This window comes from Triturus cristatus, chromosome 10 (assembly GCF_964204655.1).
Source record: "Triturus cristatus chromosome 10, aTriCri1.1, whole genome shotgun sequence".
Classification (NCBI taxonomy): domain Eukaryota; kingdom Metazoa; phylum Chordata; class Amphibia; order Caudata; family Salamandridae; genus Triturus; species Triturus cristatus.
In genome coordinates, this window is record NC_140593.1 from 181,325,225 (window position 1) to 181,341,717 (window position 16,493).

Here is a 16,493-nt window from a genome sequence, read left to right on the forward strand (position 1 = left end):
TATATTTACATACAACTCGCTGTGAAGTTTTATTTTGGTCTATGTTCCCATACAGGCAACCAGCCACTTTCTCTTCTTTGTATGCCTCTTCAAAACATTACTGACGTGCCTCGGCTCTCTAGCGGTGGAACTTTTGCTTGTTCAACATGTTATGTTTTTTTGTGAATATGTGAATATCCACCCTCCAAATTTGAAGTATATTTGGAGAAATATTTCAAACAATGCTGAGTGTACAGGGGAACCGGTAAACATTAAACATTTTTTTATTTTGATGATATAGTTTCTGATAAATGCTTTCTTTCCGCTCCCCACTTTATATTGACTTCTACTTCACCTCGCTCATCTTCTAATACTCTTCCTCCCTCTGTATTGAGAAATGTCAAGGGAAATGAGGCAGTGGACATAACCCAGCCCAAAATGTAGTGTGTCATCAATTGCTGTTGATGCCGAACAGCAGCTGTGTGACATCCTAGACCACACAGTGTTTCTCCATGAGACACTTAGAGTGTAATTATGGTTTGTGTGGTGCCGACGACAGCAGAAGGTGAATATTTTTTTCTTTAACCACGTTCACGTCTGTTGACATCCAGTTCCGTGGCAGGTCTGTTTTTTAAATATTTCTAGCAATGTGCCTGAAGAGAGCTTTTTCTCCATACGTTGTCAGTAGCCACACACTACGACACACCTACTTGCACATTCACAGGATCCTGCTTGTACCCATTCTATATTGATAGCCTTGTACTTTAGGTTAGAACGTATTTTAACCTAGAATTTCTTTTTTTACTATTCTTTCCTTCCTGCTTAACATAGAGAAAATCAGTTTATTTAGTACCAGTAAAACTGCCTATATGTCTTGTATACATAAAAAAAATTGCACTGCAATATTAAAAATAGTCTGTTTTTTCTGTATGTCCGCTACTTATGCACTCGATATTGTGCTCATAAAGAGGTTACAGAACTTGATAAGTAATATGACGACCGATAAGACGTGTCTAGCCGTTTAAAAACATTTGAGCCTATGGACTGGAAATTGGGAAGCTAAGCAGTGAGCGCGATGGTTTACATGTTAGCCTGGAACCAGTATTAATTAAAAGTTAGAATTTTGCCCTGGTGGCCAGAATAGCATCTGTAGCTAGGATGCAAGTTTTGAGACATGAACGATAAAGACCAGTCAACCTGAGCAAATCACAGAAGCAGTTTATTTCTATTTTTGGTTTTATGCTTTTTGTTTATACCAATTGCAAGATTTCACTAGGCCCCAACCAGTATGTCACACAAACTGTTTATTCTGTTCTTTACATTACATTGAAATAATACAACATTTGTGTTTTAGGTTTTCAAGAACATACGTTTGTCTCATCTAGAAAGCGCATGCGCTGTCTTGGAGAGACATATTGTATTACATCTGTGGGCTGCAGCCTGCACATAGGCTTACCATTTGCTTGCTCCATCGTCGCTCTCATATGTTTTGTCCCTATTTGTCCATGGCATGCATGCATCATGCTTCTTTTTGTGTTTAGCCCTCCCCCAGAGCATAAACAAAATACTTGTGTCCATCCTTTGCTCCCATTTTGGGAGCTAAGTTTTTCTTTGTCTTGGAGCACTCCATATGAATGCTTCTGTTTTCACACACTCAGTCTCCTCCCACCCACCCCAACCCTTCTTTTCCACTACAGATGGTGTATAATGTGTCTTTATTTATTCCCCATCTCAGCTGTCCTTGTGCCGTTTCTGTACCAATTGGTTAATTGTTTTAAATTTTGTTGCGTTTCATTATAAAAAAATTATATTCTGAAATGCAAACGGACATTCTGAATCCGTAGTAATCTGTATTAATCCTTCTCTATATGGAGCTGTTCTGATGTCACACAGGTAATGTGAATATTTAGCCAATGGCAGAACCTTTTGAGGTGAGCTCAGATAGAAATGAGGATTTTGTATCCAGAAGAGGTGTATTGAATCAGGAGGTGTCTTTCTGGTATTCGGCTATTCTTGAGCCAGAAGCGATATCAGAATCGGAACTTCATACTCTCTGGGGTAATCTTATTAGTATTGATTTAAACAACTTGATGAAATTATGGGGAGATTCTCACGTTATGTTACATGCTGTGGTAAAATCGGCTCTTCTCAAAAGAAACCATTTATACACTACTTATAGAGTATATTTATCCCCAAAAAAGTTAACTAAGATTACAGGTCTACATTATCAGTGTCCAAGATGTAAATTACCATCGGCAGATGACTATCATATGTTCATGAGTTGCCCTGAAATAGTAGCTTTTTGGGCAAAGGTACAAACCTTTCTAGCTGAGGTACTTGATAAACAGATCGAAATTACCACAGGTTTGATTATGTTCGGATTACATATTGATTACCATCTTAACGATCCGGGATCTAAACTTATTTTTTATGTTATTATTCTGGCAAGACGTGAGATATGTAGAGCATGGAAAAACATAAATGCCCCTACTTTTTCAGATTGTTTGAAACATATAATTTATACTTGTGAATCTGATATGGCATGTGACTGTAATAGTTATGGTAATGTTTGGGCACCCTTGGTTGCATGGCGGAACAGATAGGGAATATTCCAATGATTTCACCTGGGCACTACATGGCTGGTCCCTTCAATTCGATGTTGGTTTATATCACGTCGCGAAGAGAAGTGGACTGTAGAAGTAGTGATGGCTTGAGGGATTGAGCCTTTCCTTTTTCTCCATATCGGCCTTAAACACCAGGGTCGGGATAGGTTGACCATGGAGGAGAGGTTATGGCCGCCCATCAAGATCGCCCTTATTTCTTGGTATATGAGGAATAAAAAAAAAAAAAAATAAAAAAAAAAAAAAAAAAAAGATAGAAATGAGGAAGAAAGACTTCCTAATGATCTAGTCAGCTGTCCTCTGAGAACGGAAGGATTTCTGGGACCCTCCCTCTGTATCAGCCGCAGGCAGGGCAAGGTGGATGTGTCCATGCATATGCTGACGGCATGTGGATCTCTTTCTTGGCTTGACTGCACATGCGCTGTCTCAAAGAGGCATGTTGTTTTAAATCTGTGGGCTTCAACCCGCCCATAGGCTTAACATTTGCTTGATCCATCTTGTATCTATTGTCCATGCCCTGCATGCATCACGCCTCTTCTTGTGTTTAGCCCTCCCCCAGAGCACCTCCCCCAGAGCATGGACCAAGTACTTGTGTCCATCCCCTGCTCCCATTTTGGGAGCTACGTTTTTCTTTGTCGTGGAACACTCCATTCAAGGGTTTGTGTTTTCACAAGCTCTGTCTTCTCTCACCCATCGCAGGCCTTTTATTTCTTTCCCTCTCCTGATGGTGCAGTAACGTGTGTATTTATTACCCTCCTCGCCTGACCTCATGCTGTTTCTGTACAAATTTGTTACTTGTTTTAAATTTGATTGTGGTTCATTCTTTAAAAACAATATGAAATGAAAACCAGCATTCCTAATCCATATTAATGCTTCTCTAAATAGAGTTGTCCCAGAGTCTCAAGGGTAATGTGATCTTAAAGCCAGCGGCAGCAACTCCCTCCTCCAGAGGTATGCTCCGATAGAAGAGAGGAAGGGAGCCTTCCTAAAAATCTAGGTGGCTGTCCCCTGAAAAAGAAAGGAATCCTGGGCCCCTCTCTCTGTTTCAGCCACAGGAGGTGCAGGCTCTGCTTGGGGTGGGTGTGTCTGTGTGTGTGCTAGCAGCTTGTGGATCCCTTTCTCAATGTGAACGTGCATCGTAGTTTCTTCTTCCCTGGAAAACCTTTGAACATCCTTTCAGATGAGTTGGCATCTTTGTATCCAAAATATTTTAAATATCTCCCCGTACTACCCATACCCCAAATCCGATTGTGTTAACATCTTCCTAAAATATGCCAGTACTATTTTTATTTTTTTACTTGTTTTAATCATGGGCTATATGCAGCAACGTTCTGCATATGTATCAAACCTGTTTTTTTTTCTCCCTGCACCTCTCTCCCTGTAAATCGTACGGGGTACAAAAAACGCCATACTGCACACCGTCTAGGCCCATTCAAAAGGTGTTTTCACATCCAACACATTTAATTGGCTCCGTACAGGTGCAATTGAGACATGGGTTTCTCCGGTGAATGCTTTCAAAGCATGAGGTCCAGCACGCTTCAGCGATGTATTCCACATTGACACTGTCAATAGCTCAGGCATTGCCGAGACTGATTAGCTTTCCCAATGTTTATTTTAATATTGCCAGTAAAGCGGTTACAGCCGGATGCCTTCGGGTCAAGTTTGTGCTATATGAAACTCAAAAAATAAATAAATAAATACATTTAGTCAGTTGTGTGCACAGTTGCACCTTCAGAAATTGAGATGTATGCATTCAGTCTTACACCAAATTTGAACCATTCATTGGAGCATGTTGTCACGAGTTGTTGCTTAGAAGAAACAAGAAAACTTCAAGTCATTGAACTGAGCTTGACAGAGATCTTAAGGAGGTTCATGGCATAGTCTATTGTGCGACATCATCTATGGCACTGCAGATTTTTACTATCTTCAAGTAATTGTCTGTCACTTTCTATACAAATTGTCTTCTGAAAGTGTTTAGTGTTTCATCATTAGGTGTCAATTTAATCTTTTCCACCAACCAAATATAATTACAAGTGTACAAAATGACTAATCCACTGGTTTCAGGGATATTGTGTTTACTGGCGAAGCAATCTCAACAACGAGACCAAGATTGGATGTTTGAGACAAAACTAATCAAGGTGCTTTCTGTTTTCTTAATTGAAGCTGAGATACGGACGTATCATAACCTTGTTATCAATGTTCTCGTTTTTTTTCCCCGTCCCCTGTGTTTGGCGACTAAGGGCCTCTGTTCGCTGCATCCAAGTACACCGTTCTAGTTTCCACTAGAAGCTGTAATAAATATTTTTGATCATCTTGACCATTTATGTTGCCCAGTATTTTGTAGTTGATCTGCAAAATATTCTTTTTATCCGTTTTGTTAATCGTTTTTCTAAATATCTGGAAATGTTTTTTAGCACTTTATTATTCTGTAGCTCAAGGAAACTCTACATAGCTTTTTAGTGAAGTCAAACTTATGTTAGTTACCTTCCCACACAAAAGGTACCTGTTTGCCATGCCAGGATAGAAATGCAACACAGAGATGTTTTTTCATTTAATTGGTAAATTTGCTCAATAATTTTGTGTGTTACTCAGATAAACTTGAATAATTGAAAGCCAGGATGGTTAGCCCTTAACTGGTTATACAGAATTGTGCAGTACCAAAACTCTGTAGCTTTTCATAGGAGATGAGGTCTCTACGACCACCATGTATTGTTGATTTTTAGTGCAGTAATGGCTAGAAATGTGTTTTGCGTATGTAAATTCATCTGTACCTTGCAACAATAGACCTTCCTTATTATTAGCTGGAGACAAGTCCACACATTGCAGTGCATAGTATTTCGTAGTAGTCCGCTATTTGTATTCATTTTTCCTATCTCAGAAAAAGAGCATGTAGTGTGTAATGTTGAACTAGGTGCATATCCCTCAGGTGTTCACAGTGTTTCCAAGATCAGTGGCCAGATGATGTGATTGTTGTTCTGTGCAAAAATGGATCAAATGCCGTTTAGCACCATTTTTGGTGCCTGTCCAATAGGTAGGACACTGATTTTTCTCCAGTCCTTATTATATCAGCGTGGTTACAGTAGATATAAAAGGAGAACATTTACTTTTTAAGTGATGGCAAAAATCATATGACATTGTTTACTTATGCATAATCTTTCTTTAGTAATGAAATATTTAACTAAGGAGAAAAGGATGACCATCCCTTGTTAACATGCCTTAAGCACAATATACTTTATAATAAGAAATTGTAGTTGTTTCATTTCTTCCTAAGTAGACATATTAAAAATATACCAAATTCAGTTTGTTCCAATATTTTGCTTGGTGTAAAATATTAACTCTGTTTACTGCTAAAAGCCCTGGTGACTCCATTTCCTATTACATGAGCAAAAGTGGTGTGTAAGACTGTTTTCTCCATTTATGCACCAAGAGAAATCCTGGTCTAGGCTGCCACATGTGCTAAAACCAAACTACTACTACTTTATTTATTTTTTTAAACCAGTGCACAACATGTGGGTTGAAACAAACTCTTAGTTGATAATTTTTCCCCTACTATTTTAGTTAGCCTAATGCAGGAAATTCAGGTTTTACAAGTCGGAACTACCATAGGAATTTCCGGTGGGTGTTTGGCAGTAGAAATTAATTTGACATGTTTGCATACCATTTCCAGTAGTTGAATTTTCTCTTCCTGGACCCCTGGCCAAAACATGCCAGGGGTGAGGATAGGCTCAGATATTCGCTTCGCCTACGGAGTATAGATTTAACTTTCACCACCACCACCACAGAGAGAAATAAGACAAATACACTTTTGTGTGTGTAAAGGTATATGCGAATCTGTGACTTATTAGATACTCCCTCAATACATTGACTCTCCTATGCACAGAGTTGTCGATTGTGTGATTAAGGGAGGAGCCAATATGTATATTACCCTTCTTAGCACCTCCCAGACACAGCAAAACAAAGTAGTTTTGATAACTACATATACACCGTTGGGGCTGTGACTCTTGCGGCAGAGGCGTTTTATGAGTGTGAGAGCGACTGTGTAGTATAGCAGGCCTATCGGTGTGATTCCTACTTCCCTCATCCTTCCCTCATCCTTAAATTACAAATTCCCTGATCACAAGTTTCCCGTTCCTACTTCGGCATGGTAAAATATGATGCGATTAGTGCACAAAGATCTTTCACTCTTTCGCAAGGTGACATCTTGCGTGTGTTAAGTAGTCTGTTAAGTTTTTTTTTTAATTCTAGCAGAACACCAATTCCGACAAAGAACAATATAACACATAAGCATGCCAACTAATGTAAAAATATTTATGTTGTTTCCATCCCAATGCCCCTTTTTTCTAAGACCTTTCCTGCTTTCATAAATGAGCCTCTGTTCCAGTTTAATCTCTGAGCCCTTCCAAACAGTTGACATCCCATTGCTCCATTTGGGTACATTTTAACACCGCCCTTTGACTTTTGCCACTGAGGTTAGTCCAACTCATTCATTTTTTTCTTTTTGATACTGTTGCCACTTTATTTGGAAATATTCAGATCTTTCTTCACATTATGAAACACAATCAGTTGTCTGCAATTTGCCTGCTACTGGGCAACTGTACGTTTCCTAACCTAAGATAGCAGACCTTTAACTTCCTCCACCCCACTTCATCTGATTGCCCCTCGTCACTTTGTTCTCCAGTTCTTCCTACACTGACATATTTTTATTACTCTCCTTCTACAAATAGTACAGATGAAGTCTTAATCTAAAGGCGCCTCCGGTTTAATGGCTGCATTAAACTTCACACCTTCAGTTGAGCTACGCTTTAGACTCCTGCTCCACCTTTTCTGTTGCCTTCACTCTAATACAAGGCCTCTTGTCTCCTGCATTTGCATGGTTCATGTGTCGACATAGAATATTTCAACTCGTGCCGTTTGGCAGTCTGCACTGACCTGCCCTGTTTATCTCACCTGTTGCTCTTCAGTAGACTCAATGTCTCCGTCCATCCCCTATAATCCCTTACTGTCTGTACGTTTTGTACTTGCGGCGTTTTCCCACTTCATCGGAAATAATTATTCTACACTTTTTAAATCCACCTCTGCCCCCACGTTTATGATTCTTGTGAAAGCCCACTTCTAAGCGTTTAGTTTACTTGTCTCTTTGCTTGGTCCTGAACACCATGGTTATGTCCCCCTGTGTTTGTCTCCATCATAGCTCTTTTGGGTTCTTTTTCCCTTGTCTTCTACATTGTGCAGTGTTGTTTCTTTGTCACCGATGCCCCAAAAGAGCAATTTTCTGCTACCTGCAAATAGAAATGTATATAGCGGTTAATACCACATTTCTTAGATTTTTAAAAACTGTAAATAATACTTGTTACTATTACCCATTTCAAGGGTACTACGTGTATCCGATCACAGACGGAAGAAAGACAAAGTTTGCCTTGCTATGGGTTCAACTCTTGATCTAGTCAAACACAGATGTCTGCATTGGGTGCTTAACTCTCCTGTAAAGCATGCTGAACCAGTCGTTTTATATTCTTTTATTAATGTACAAATATTGTTATCCTGGATGTTTCACAATCACTGATTATGATTTCATTTTCGGATTGGTGAAAAGGAAAAAGCACCGTGTAGTATGAGCATAGCTTAAAATGTGTTTTTTGGCAATAGGAAAAATTCTTAGTGGCTAAAAAAAGGCCAATTCAGCAATAGCGCTTTTTTTTCTAGAGAGCAGTTTGTTACGGCCCCCTTGGATGTTTGTACCCTTTAGCTAAAGTAATTGCCTGCTTAAAGTAAGTATGGTGGCCTGGTTTTGTTAATATACATGTTATTTTTTAAAGGCTATGCAAGGGACATTTCTTTTGGTACAGCAGCAAAAAAGCTTCGATGTCTGACCTTGAATGTTTCTGCCATTTACATTTCAGAGGTGCGGCTTTGTGATGCATTTCATATCTAGTGACACTTGACTGGTTCCCATGATTTAAAAATATATTTTTTTACACTTAATTGTTTCCTGCCTTCACGCCTTATAGGTAGACCAATAATTCAGAACATACTGCTCCTATTGTACTACTTTAGCTTTTATCTCACCTCGCTTCCAGGTCTTTAAGTGTAGATTGTACCTTTTGATGCATGTTGACTCAATTCACGGCCTCATTGGTTTGGTCTTAATCTTCTCTCATCCTCGAACATAAACGCCTTGGGGCATTTCCAAAGAGATCCTAGTGTCCTTAGTAAAGATGGCCTGTAACGAATGTTTAACATGCTTTGGCTCAATATTGGAGATGTGCAGCTATAGCCTGGTCCGGGCACACCGGATGCATAGAGTTATCTTTTCAGTGCTGCCAGCATGGTCATAAGAACTTGGAAAAAGTGAATGGACGCAAATTGTCCAGTTAGGCATTGTCTCTCAAAGCCGCCTACTGTTCATTTATTGATTGATCAGGTATTGAATAGTTCATACTTGTTATTGTAATGTAATTAGTAAACTACTATGATTCCATTTATGGTTACTTTTGCCCTTTCCCCTAGAAGCATTGTACCAGAGGAAGACGGAGAAGCTCCCAGCTTCATCTGGGCCAAGCTGAGGACCTTAAAAGAGGAAAGCTCTCTCCAGGCTCCTTGAGGCAATTGGATTTATCCATGGAACCATCTCCTCCTCCACTTGAGTTTCTTTCGGTAATAAATCACATAAATTTACCTAATAAGATTCCGAGTCCGTAGAAATTAGTCCATCCTTGAGGAATGAAAATGCAATTTTTTTCGAACTCTTTCTGATAGTATATTATGCCAATGCTGCACTTTGATGATAAATGACAACGTTTGTACCTCCCATGGTCTCATAGTGAACCTTGTATTCTCTTGTCTCTTCCCCTTCACTCTGAGATCGTCTCCTAGATCACTTGTTTGAGTTTCATATTGATTTTACCTCCTGGAGTATTTTTCTGCTACCATGAAACCTTCTTTTTTTGACCTTCGTAACACTCTGCCTCACCATGACCTTGGTCAAAGTATGAAAAAGTGATCAAACCGTTTGTGAAAAGTTGACTAAATGACCAGTTAAGGACGTACTTGTAGTTAGGTTCTAGTCATTGCCTGACATTTCACATTTTCAGTGCATATTTGTTGTAAAGAAAAGGGTTTACAACATTTAAGCCAAACATAATACTATTTTTAAAGAAGCATTATATTTCTCCCTCCTTAACCCCATCCTTCTTCCTCCCTTTTTTCCGATCACTGTGTCTGGCATTTCTCATCAATAAAGAGTCTCCTACTGAGATTTAACATGTTTCATAGGGCAATGGTGGGTCATTTCTTAAAGTGAAATCAAAACACTGTTACTGCATAAGATCACTAGATCCATAAATTGTTTTGTTGGGTTTCATAGTTCTTACTTTCCCAACCCACTTTTGTGGGGCAGGAAGCATATTAGTGCTGGTAAACGCATGACTTAATAAAGATAGCATAAAAAAGAACTACAGGCATGCTAACGCAAGCCCCTTTAGAGGCCTCATTGTTAGCAAAGTGAAGAGGACAATAGTTGAAAACAATCATTAGCAATGCCAACTGCCATGGCACCACAAGCTAGAGAAATGGTTAATTTTTATTGAGTGCATTAACCAAAAGAAATAGAAACCATACTGCCATCTAAACGTGGAGCCCACATCAGTGCAAAAAAAAAAAATTAAAATCTAAAAAATAACCACAGATTATTTTAATAGAACGGCAGGGGTGCTTAGAACAGGTACTGAAACTCCTAGCTTTAGTAATGCACATCACAGGAAAATGTATTTCTTATTGGCATAAAGGTGGGTCCTATTGGTTTTGAATTATTGTAACCTGAAGACATTGTTTCACCACACAAGGATGACAAAAAAAAAAAAATCAAATGGAAAGAAAATTGGCAACTATAGGCCCACCAGTCCAGTACTGAAGTGCACATCATTTTAGATGAGTGCCTGCATATGATCGGGAAAAATGCTGTCACTCACAGTGCACGAGCGCCAATGAATGACGTAAGCTTCCCAAGCCCATGTCCCCATACTGTATGCTGTGGTGGGTAGAATCAAATAGTAATTCAATTTGAACATACCAGTCGAGGAATGGGGCTGACAGTGTGTGTATGTGTGTGTGTTCGTGTTCTTTATTACGCGAGGCAAGAAGCCCTAGAAAATGCAGTACAGGAAACGTTATGAGCAGAGGGATAAAACAAGGTCCAAATGATTGGTATTTAGGCTGTGAAAGCTTTGGGAAATCTCTTCCCGGTGTATTTTTAAAGATCAAGGAGAAAAGAATTTTGGCAAAGAAAGGGCAAAGAATTGGATTTGTTTAAGAAAATAAACATAATATTCGAGTACGCTGGAGATTAATTAGACTCTGGAACTGATTTGAAGGCGTAGAATATTGAGCTAACTGATAAGCAACACCCCGAATTCAAGTATTGTTGTCTGAATGGAGGACACTGCAACGTTAGTCTCACTTCTTTTGCTCCTTCTATTACTGATTGACATTTGCAGGATGACGTGATTCACTGTGTTGCCATTTAGTAATAGCAGGCACAAAAAGGGGAGGGAGAAAGAAACGGCTACAGACAGTCCCTGGGGCTGTCAGTGAAGGCATATATGTCTTCCAAATCCCTCATAGTATTATTGGCTTATACAGTGGCCCTTTTGTTTACACAATTGCCTTTCCCTGCTGGTAATATTTCTTCAATTTCAGCAGCACTAATTCAAGTAGATTGCAGTTATCGTACAATAATTCTGTATGCCAAGCATCCAGTGGTATGTTGATCTGATCCACCTTTACCTGCTTTGAAAACACGAACTGATAATAAAGTTCCTTTCTCGTACTTTGACTTGTTACAAAGCTTTTGCAGCAATGAATGCAAGCAAATCATGTACAGCAGCCAAAATGTCTTCATTCCGCAATGATACCAGGGTTAGGTTTTTATTTTTGATTCTGTTTACTGTAGGAGCAGCCATCTTAGACCTTCAGCTGATTGTGCTGTTACAAGATAAATAATAATTTGCAACTATAAGTAGCAGTTCCCAACATTGGAACAGACCCCTCCATGTCGAGTTCTAGAGACGTTATTTTCATAAAATCTGTTTATAAATTGATAACCACAGAAATTTGAAAAGACAGCAGGCCTCATACTTCCCACAGTGGCTGAAGTGTAGATTTGTTCTGTAACGGTGCTATTACGTAGAGGAGGCCCCATCTTGGAGCCTCATAAACATGCATTGCCTAAAATTGCAAGAATTGCAATTACTTGATTGGCTATTAATTTACTGCCTGTTATCCAACAGCCGAGTTGATTGTTGTGTTTAATTGTTGAATCTTTATTTTGTCACTCACTCATGCCACAAATATTTTAAAGACAACTAAAACCAATGACGGAAACTGAAATACGTGGGCATCATAAATCAGCCCACACTGATATGTATAGTCTCTTCCCATTGTTTAAATAGAAAATCCAATATTTCATCTCCTTCAATGAGCAATATGGGTAGCTTCACTAGATCTCCAGTGTTATGCCTAGTGCTTAGTCTATTATAAATAATATATCGTTCCCCTGGTCTGTACCCCTAACTTATTTTACAGGAGACCGCTTTTTTTGGTTCATAATTATTCATCAATATGCGTAGGTCTTTTCTGATGCCTTGCTGAAACTGTTTGATCTGTGTAGTCACTTTTCAAGGGATACATCTCTGCCTAGAGGTAAGTCTTCTGTTTTCTTTTTATTGTTGGGCCTATTGGCTGCCTTTATCTTCAAGATACCACTTAAACACAGCTGTGAGTTCCAGAATTGTTAGATCCTCCAAGGTGCCAATTTGGACTGAGTCTATTTGAGTGTACTGAGTGTGCCGGCCGTGACCAAGAATACTAGTTAAGTTACCATGGTAGGCGCAGAGATGTCTATTCGGGCCGGTAGCTAATAATGTATGTAAATATCAATGTTCCATACCTTTGTTTGAGCTTCATAGGAGTGAAATGACTATTTCCGCAATAATAAACAAAGTCTGGGCCCAATTAGCCTGTAGCATTCAGTGTGATGCGATAAACAGAAAAAGAGGAGCTTATTCCAACTGTCAGGCTCCACAGCCTTTCCAGCCTCTGCGCACACAACTAAGGATATGCAGTAGCAACAGATATTGTACCGATCTCTTTTAGGAAAATCTATGTATTGTGAAGATTCAAATGTATTCATATGTAATTCAGAAGAATATTGAATGGTTGAAGTCGGTTTATAGTCTTTTTCCATAGACAACAATTTTCCCTGGCCCTGTGGGCTCTGGAAAAGGCCTATTATCATTCAGGGTAAATACCAGGTCTTCTTCAACACAGATTCCTCCAGTGACAGTCTTCCAAAGAAATATTCCGGCATGTCTAAGCGTTCTATACTCCATGATTCTATTCCTTCAACTTGTGGTTGGTCCTGTTTTACAACTGATACTTGTTCCTCATTAGTCTCATTATATCCCACTGTTTTGTTGAGTGAGACTCTAACATTTAATACTTTCCATACTGCCATGCCATTGTGACAATATAGGGATTATTTTCAGGGCCTTCAGTCACAGCCCATGTTCTTTCAGTTGGGCTCTAATCACCGGGCGTTCAGCCAGACTTGTGACTACTTTTCCTCTTGTTCTGATTGTATTTCTTCAAGTGTTTGAGCCCCAATACTATTGATGATTTTTGTTATACCCAATCCTTGTTGGCATTGTAGCTTGCAATAATAGACACCCTGAGGTTCTAGCAGAATTCTCATTTGACTCTGTAAACAAATATCTGATAGAGACTTTTTAGCCACAGATTCCTTACCTTTGAATATCCCCAGGCATCAGACGGGATCTGGAACATTTTTAGCAATACCTCTGCGCCCCTGTAGGTGCCTTGGTTCAGTTCAGTATTTCCATTGTTAGCATCCTCAACGTAAGTGACATGCGTGGTACCTATATATGTGCCATATTGGTGTGCTGACATCAGTTCTTTCCTTTTCGCTCCAGAGAGTGCTGATCTGGATTGAGCTACCCCTCAGTCACTTTTTGGCTGGCTTTTTTTATTTACTTTTTGTCAACCCTTTTTCTGAGATGTTCTACTGATATGAGGATGTCACCTAAGAAACCGTCTGGTTTCAAACCATGTGGGACCTGTTACAGGCAAATGTCGGAAACAGACCTTCACTTGGTGTGTTTGTGGTGCATGGAGTCGAGACATGACTCCAAGGCATGTAAAGACTGCCGTGCCATGCACCCCAAGGTGCTGAGTGAGCGATCCCTCAAGCTACTCGGCTCCTGACATCGGTCAACTCCGCAATGCTCGAAGTTCCGTTTGCATAAGAGTACCCGGGGCTGTCTGCAGAGCCCGTTGTGACGATCCTTGTTGCACTTGGAGTCCTTGGGTAATGCGGACGAGTCCCACAAACTCAAGAAATTCAAGCCATCTTTGACTGTCCTATGTCCACCAAAATCACTCAACGAGATGAGGGAGTGTCTCTACACCAGGCCCCATGAGTCGGTGGGGTCTAAGACTGGGTTCGTTTTGCAGAGTTTTCGAGAGCTAGAGCGACCCCCACCCAGTTAAAGGAACTTGAGGCCAAGCGCCTCATCTTTGGGCACCACAGGTGTAGGAGAAGCCCCTACTGGAACCACGCTGGCGGGTTCTCCCTCGGTTTCTGTTGGGCCACAAGGATTCCTCAGTAGATCCGGAGCTGCGCCGACGAGACAGAGACCTTCCTCGGCTCTCGCTTCGGTGCAGATGCCCGCAGGCGGTGCCATCCCCATCGTCTTACCCAACTTATACATGGAGCCCCCAACGGCGTCATCCACAGAGTGGAGCCTGTGCCTTATTTCCTATTTAATGGATAGGGTTACGCCCAATAGGGGCGGCCCTATTGATCTGGAACCTTGACCAGTTTCGACCCTTGTGATTTATTGGCTAATCATCAGGACAGGAAAATACTTTACAAGCAACTATAAGCCAACAATGCAAATGACCACTGGACTGGCCAAGAATGGCGTCTCAAGATACAGAAGGCTCACATCTGATATAGAAGTCTCCAGCCTTCTTGGAGGACAAGATGTTAGGGGCCCATGGAGTACATCATGAGGGTCGAAAAGCCGTTGACGCACCATTGTTTCTGTTCCTGCTGTAATGCGGGGAGCTTGATTTGAATTGGAAACCCTTTGTCATTGGACCATTTTCCTTTACACTGTGTGTTTGTGTATATTTGTTTAGTGTCACATGATGGGCACAAACTGTTTGTCTTTCTACTGTAGTATGTTAAAAAAAAAGAATATTTTCCGCTACATTGACAAAATCTTCTTGTGGGTACCTGTTTTAAAAAAAAAAATTGTTTGATTTGTTTTCCTTGATGAATTTCTTTCTGGAACCATTGTGGTTTTTCGTTATTTAATGGATAGGCCTGGAGAGAAGACGTTTGGAAGGGGTCTATGGACCGTTATAGGGAGGAACCAGTTGAGGAGGGTAAATGGTATGAGGTACTGGTTGAGGCCTGTGTGTTAGACACCTCACCTGACACTGGCCTGGTTTCCCCTCCTACTGTGGCTACGGAGGAGGGAGCCTCTCTTGCTGTAGTGGTGTGCAGGACGGGGTGAGGTCCTCAGTGGCAGTCAAAACTAATGTTTTGAAAGAGGTGTGTTAAGCCAGGAGGTTCCTCTTGGAACCCTTACTCCCATTTAATGAAGCCTTTACAGATTTCCTACTTGGGACTCGTCCAAGCCAGCTCTGCACAGGGGATCTTGTGAATAGGATGATTGCCCGCTGCCATCATCCCGCTCCTTAAAATCCCAGTTTCCTTACCCACCACCTCACCCCGAAGAGCTTGGTGATCCAAGCCTCCTCGTTCCACATTCACTCTGGCGCGTTTCCTACCTCTCCACTGGTTAGGGAATCCAAGAGGATACCTTCTGTAAGAGAATGTTCTCTTCCATCAGCCTGGCACTGCGTTCGGTGAACACCATGTACCTATTGGCCCGTTATTCCCATACTCTATGCAATTCGTTCGCGCAGGTGCTGCCTATGGTCCCGGAGGGGGCATGGCCCATACTCTCTCAGGCCATTGTCGACAGGAGGGATGCAGCAAAGTCCTCCATCAGTTGTTGACTTGACATGACCGACTCACTAGGCAGAGCGATTTCATATTCTGTGGCCTTACGACGCCACACCTGGGTGAAAAGATTTGTTTTTTCAGGAAATATCCAGGCTTCCCTCATGGACATGCTCTTTGATGTCTCTTGCCTATTAGGAGACTAGGCTGATTCAGTGCTGGCATCTTTCAAGTACAGTAGAGTTACAGCCAGGTCCTTGGGCTTGTGTTGGCCCCTCATACTCTTCAGTCTGCCTTCCGCGGGTACAGAAGTGGTCTCCAGCTATGCCTATTCCGCCCTCCCAACCACCATGGCCAACAGGCTTGCCAGCCTTTTGTGTCCTCTCTGGACTGGGGTGGACACCTGGGAAAGGTGGAGATCAGATAACTCTGGTCTCCAATAGAATCGAAGCTGCACATGAACCTGTTGGAGCTTCGGGCAATCCGGGTATGGTGCAGGTGTTCACGGAAAACACCACCACCATATGGTACTCCAACAAAAAGGGCTGGGTCGGGTCGTAGATTGTGTCAAGAGGCTGTGCACCTCTGGACATTGCTGGAACGTGAAGGCTTGTCCCTGGTGGTTCAACCCCTGGTGGGCGCTCTGAACGCCAGAGCAGATAAACTCAGATGCAGATGCCTAGTGGATCACAAATGACATCTACAACCAGAGGTGGTCCAACATCTTTCAGCATTGTGAAGAGCGTACGTTAGATCTGTTCACCACTGCAGAGAATGCGCAATGTCAGCAGTTCTGCGCGCTGAAGGTTCCTAGGCGTCTCTCTTGCTCGGAGGCGCTTTTCGTC

The 16,493-nt window shown here is 41.2% G+C and overlaps 1 protein-coding gene across 14 annotated transcripts in view; it reads left to right on the forward strand.

Annotated features, from left to right (window-relative positions):
* The window catches only part of PHF14 (PHD finger protein 14), a 1,035,579-nt gene that overhangs the window by 409,733 nt on the left and 609,353 nt on the right, over window positions 1-16,493 (forward strand). For 7 of the 14 annotated variants that reach the window (XM_085630765.1, XM_085630772.1, XM_085630767.1 and 4 more), the window contains one exon: window positions 9,108-9,254. The exons of 2 other annotated variants lie outside the window; for them this stretch is intronic. In XM_085630765.1, the coding sequence (XP_085486891.1) occupies window positions 9,108-9,254 (147 nt within the window). The remainder of the gene's footprint in view (window positions 1-9,107; window positions 9,255-16,493) is intronic. 5 more of the 14 variants (XM_085630766.1, XM_085630769.1, XM_085630770.1 and 2 more) reach the window with 1 other exon arrangement.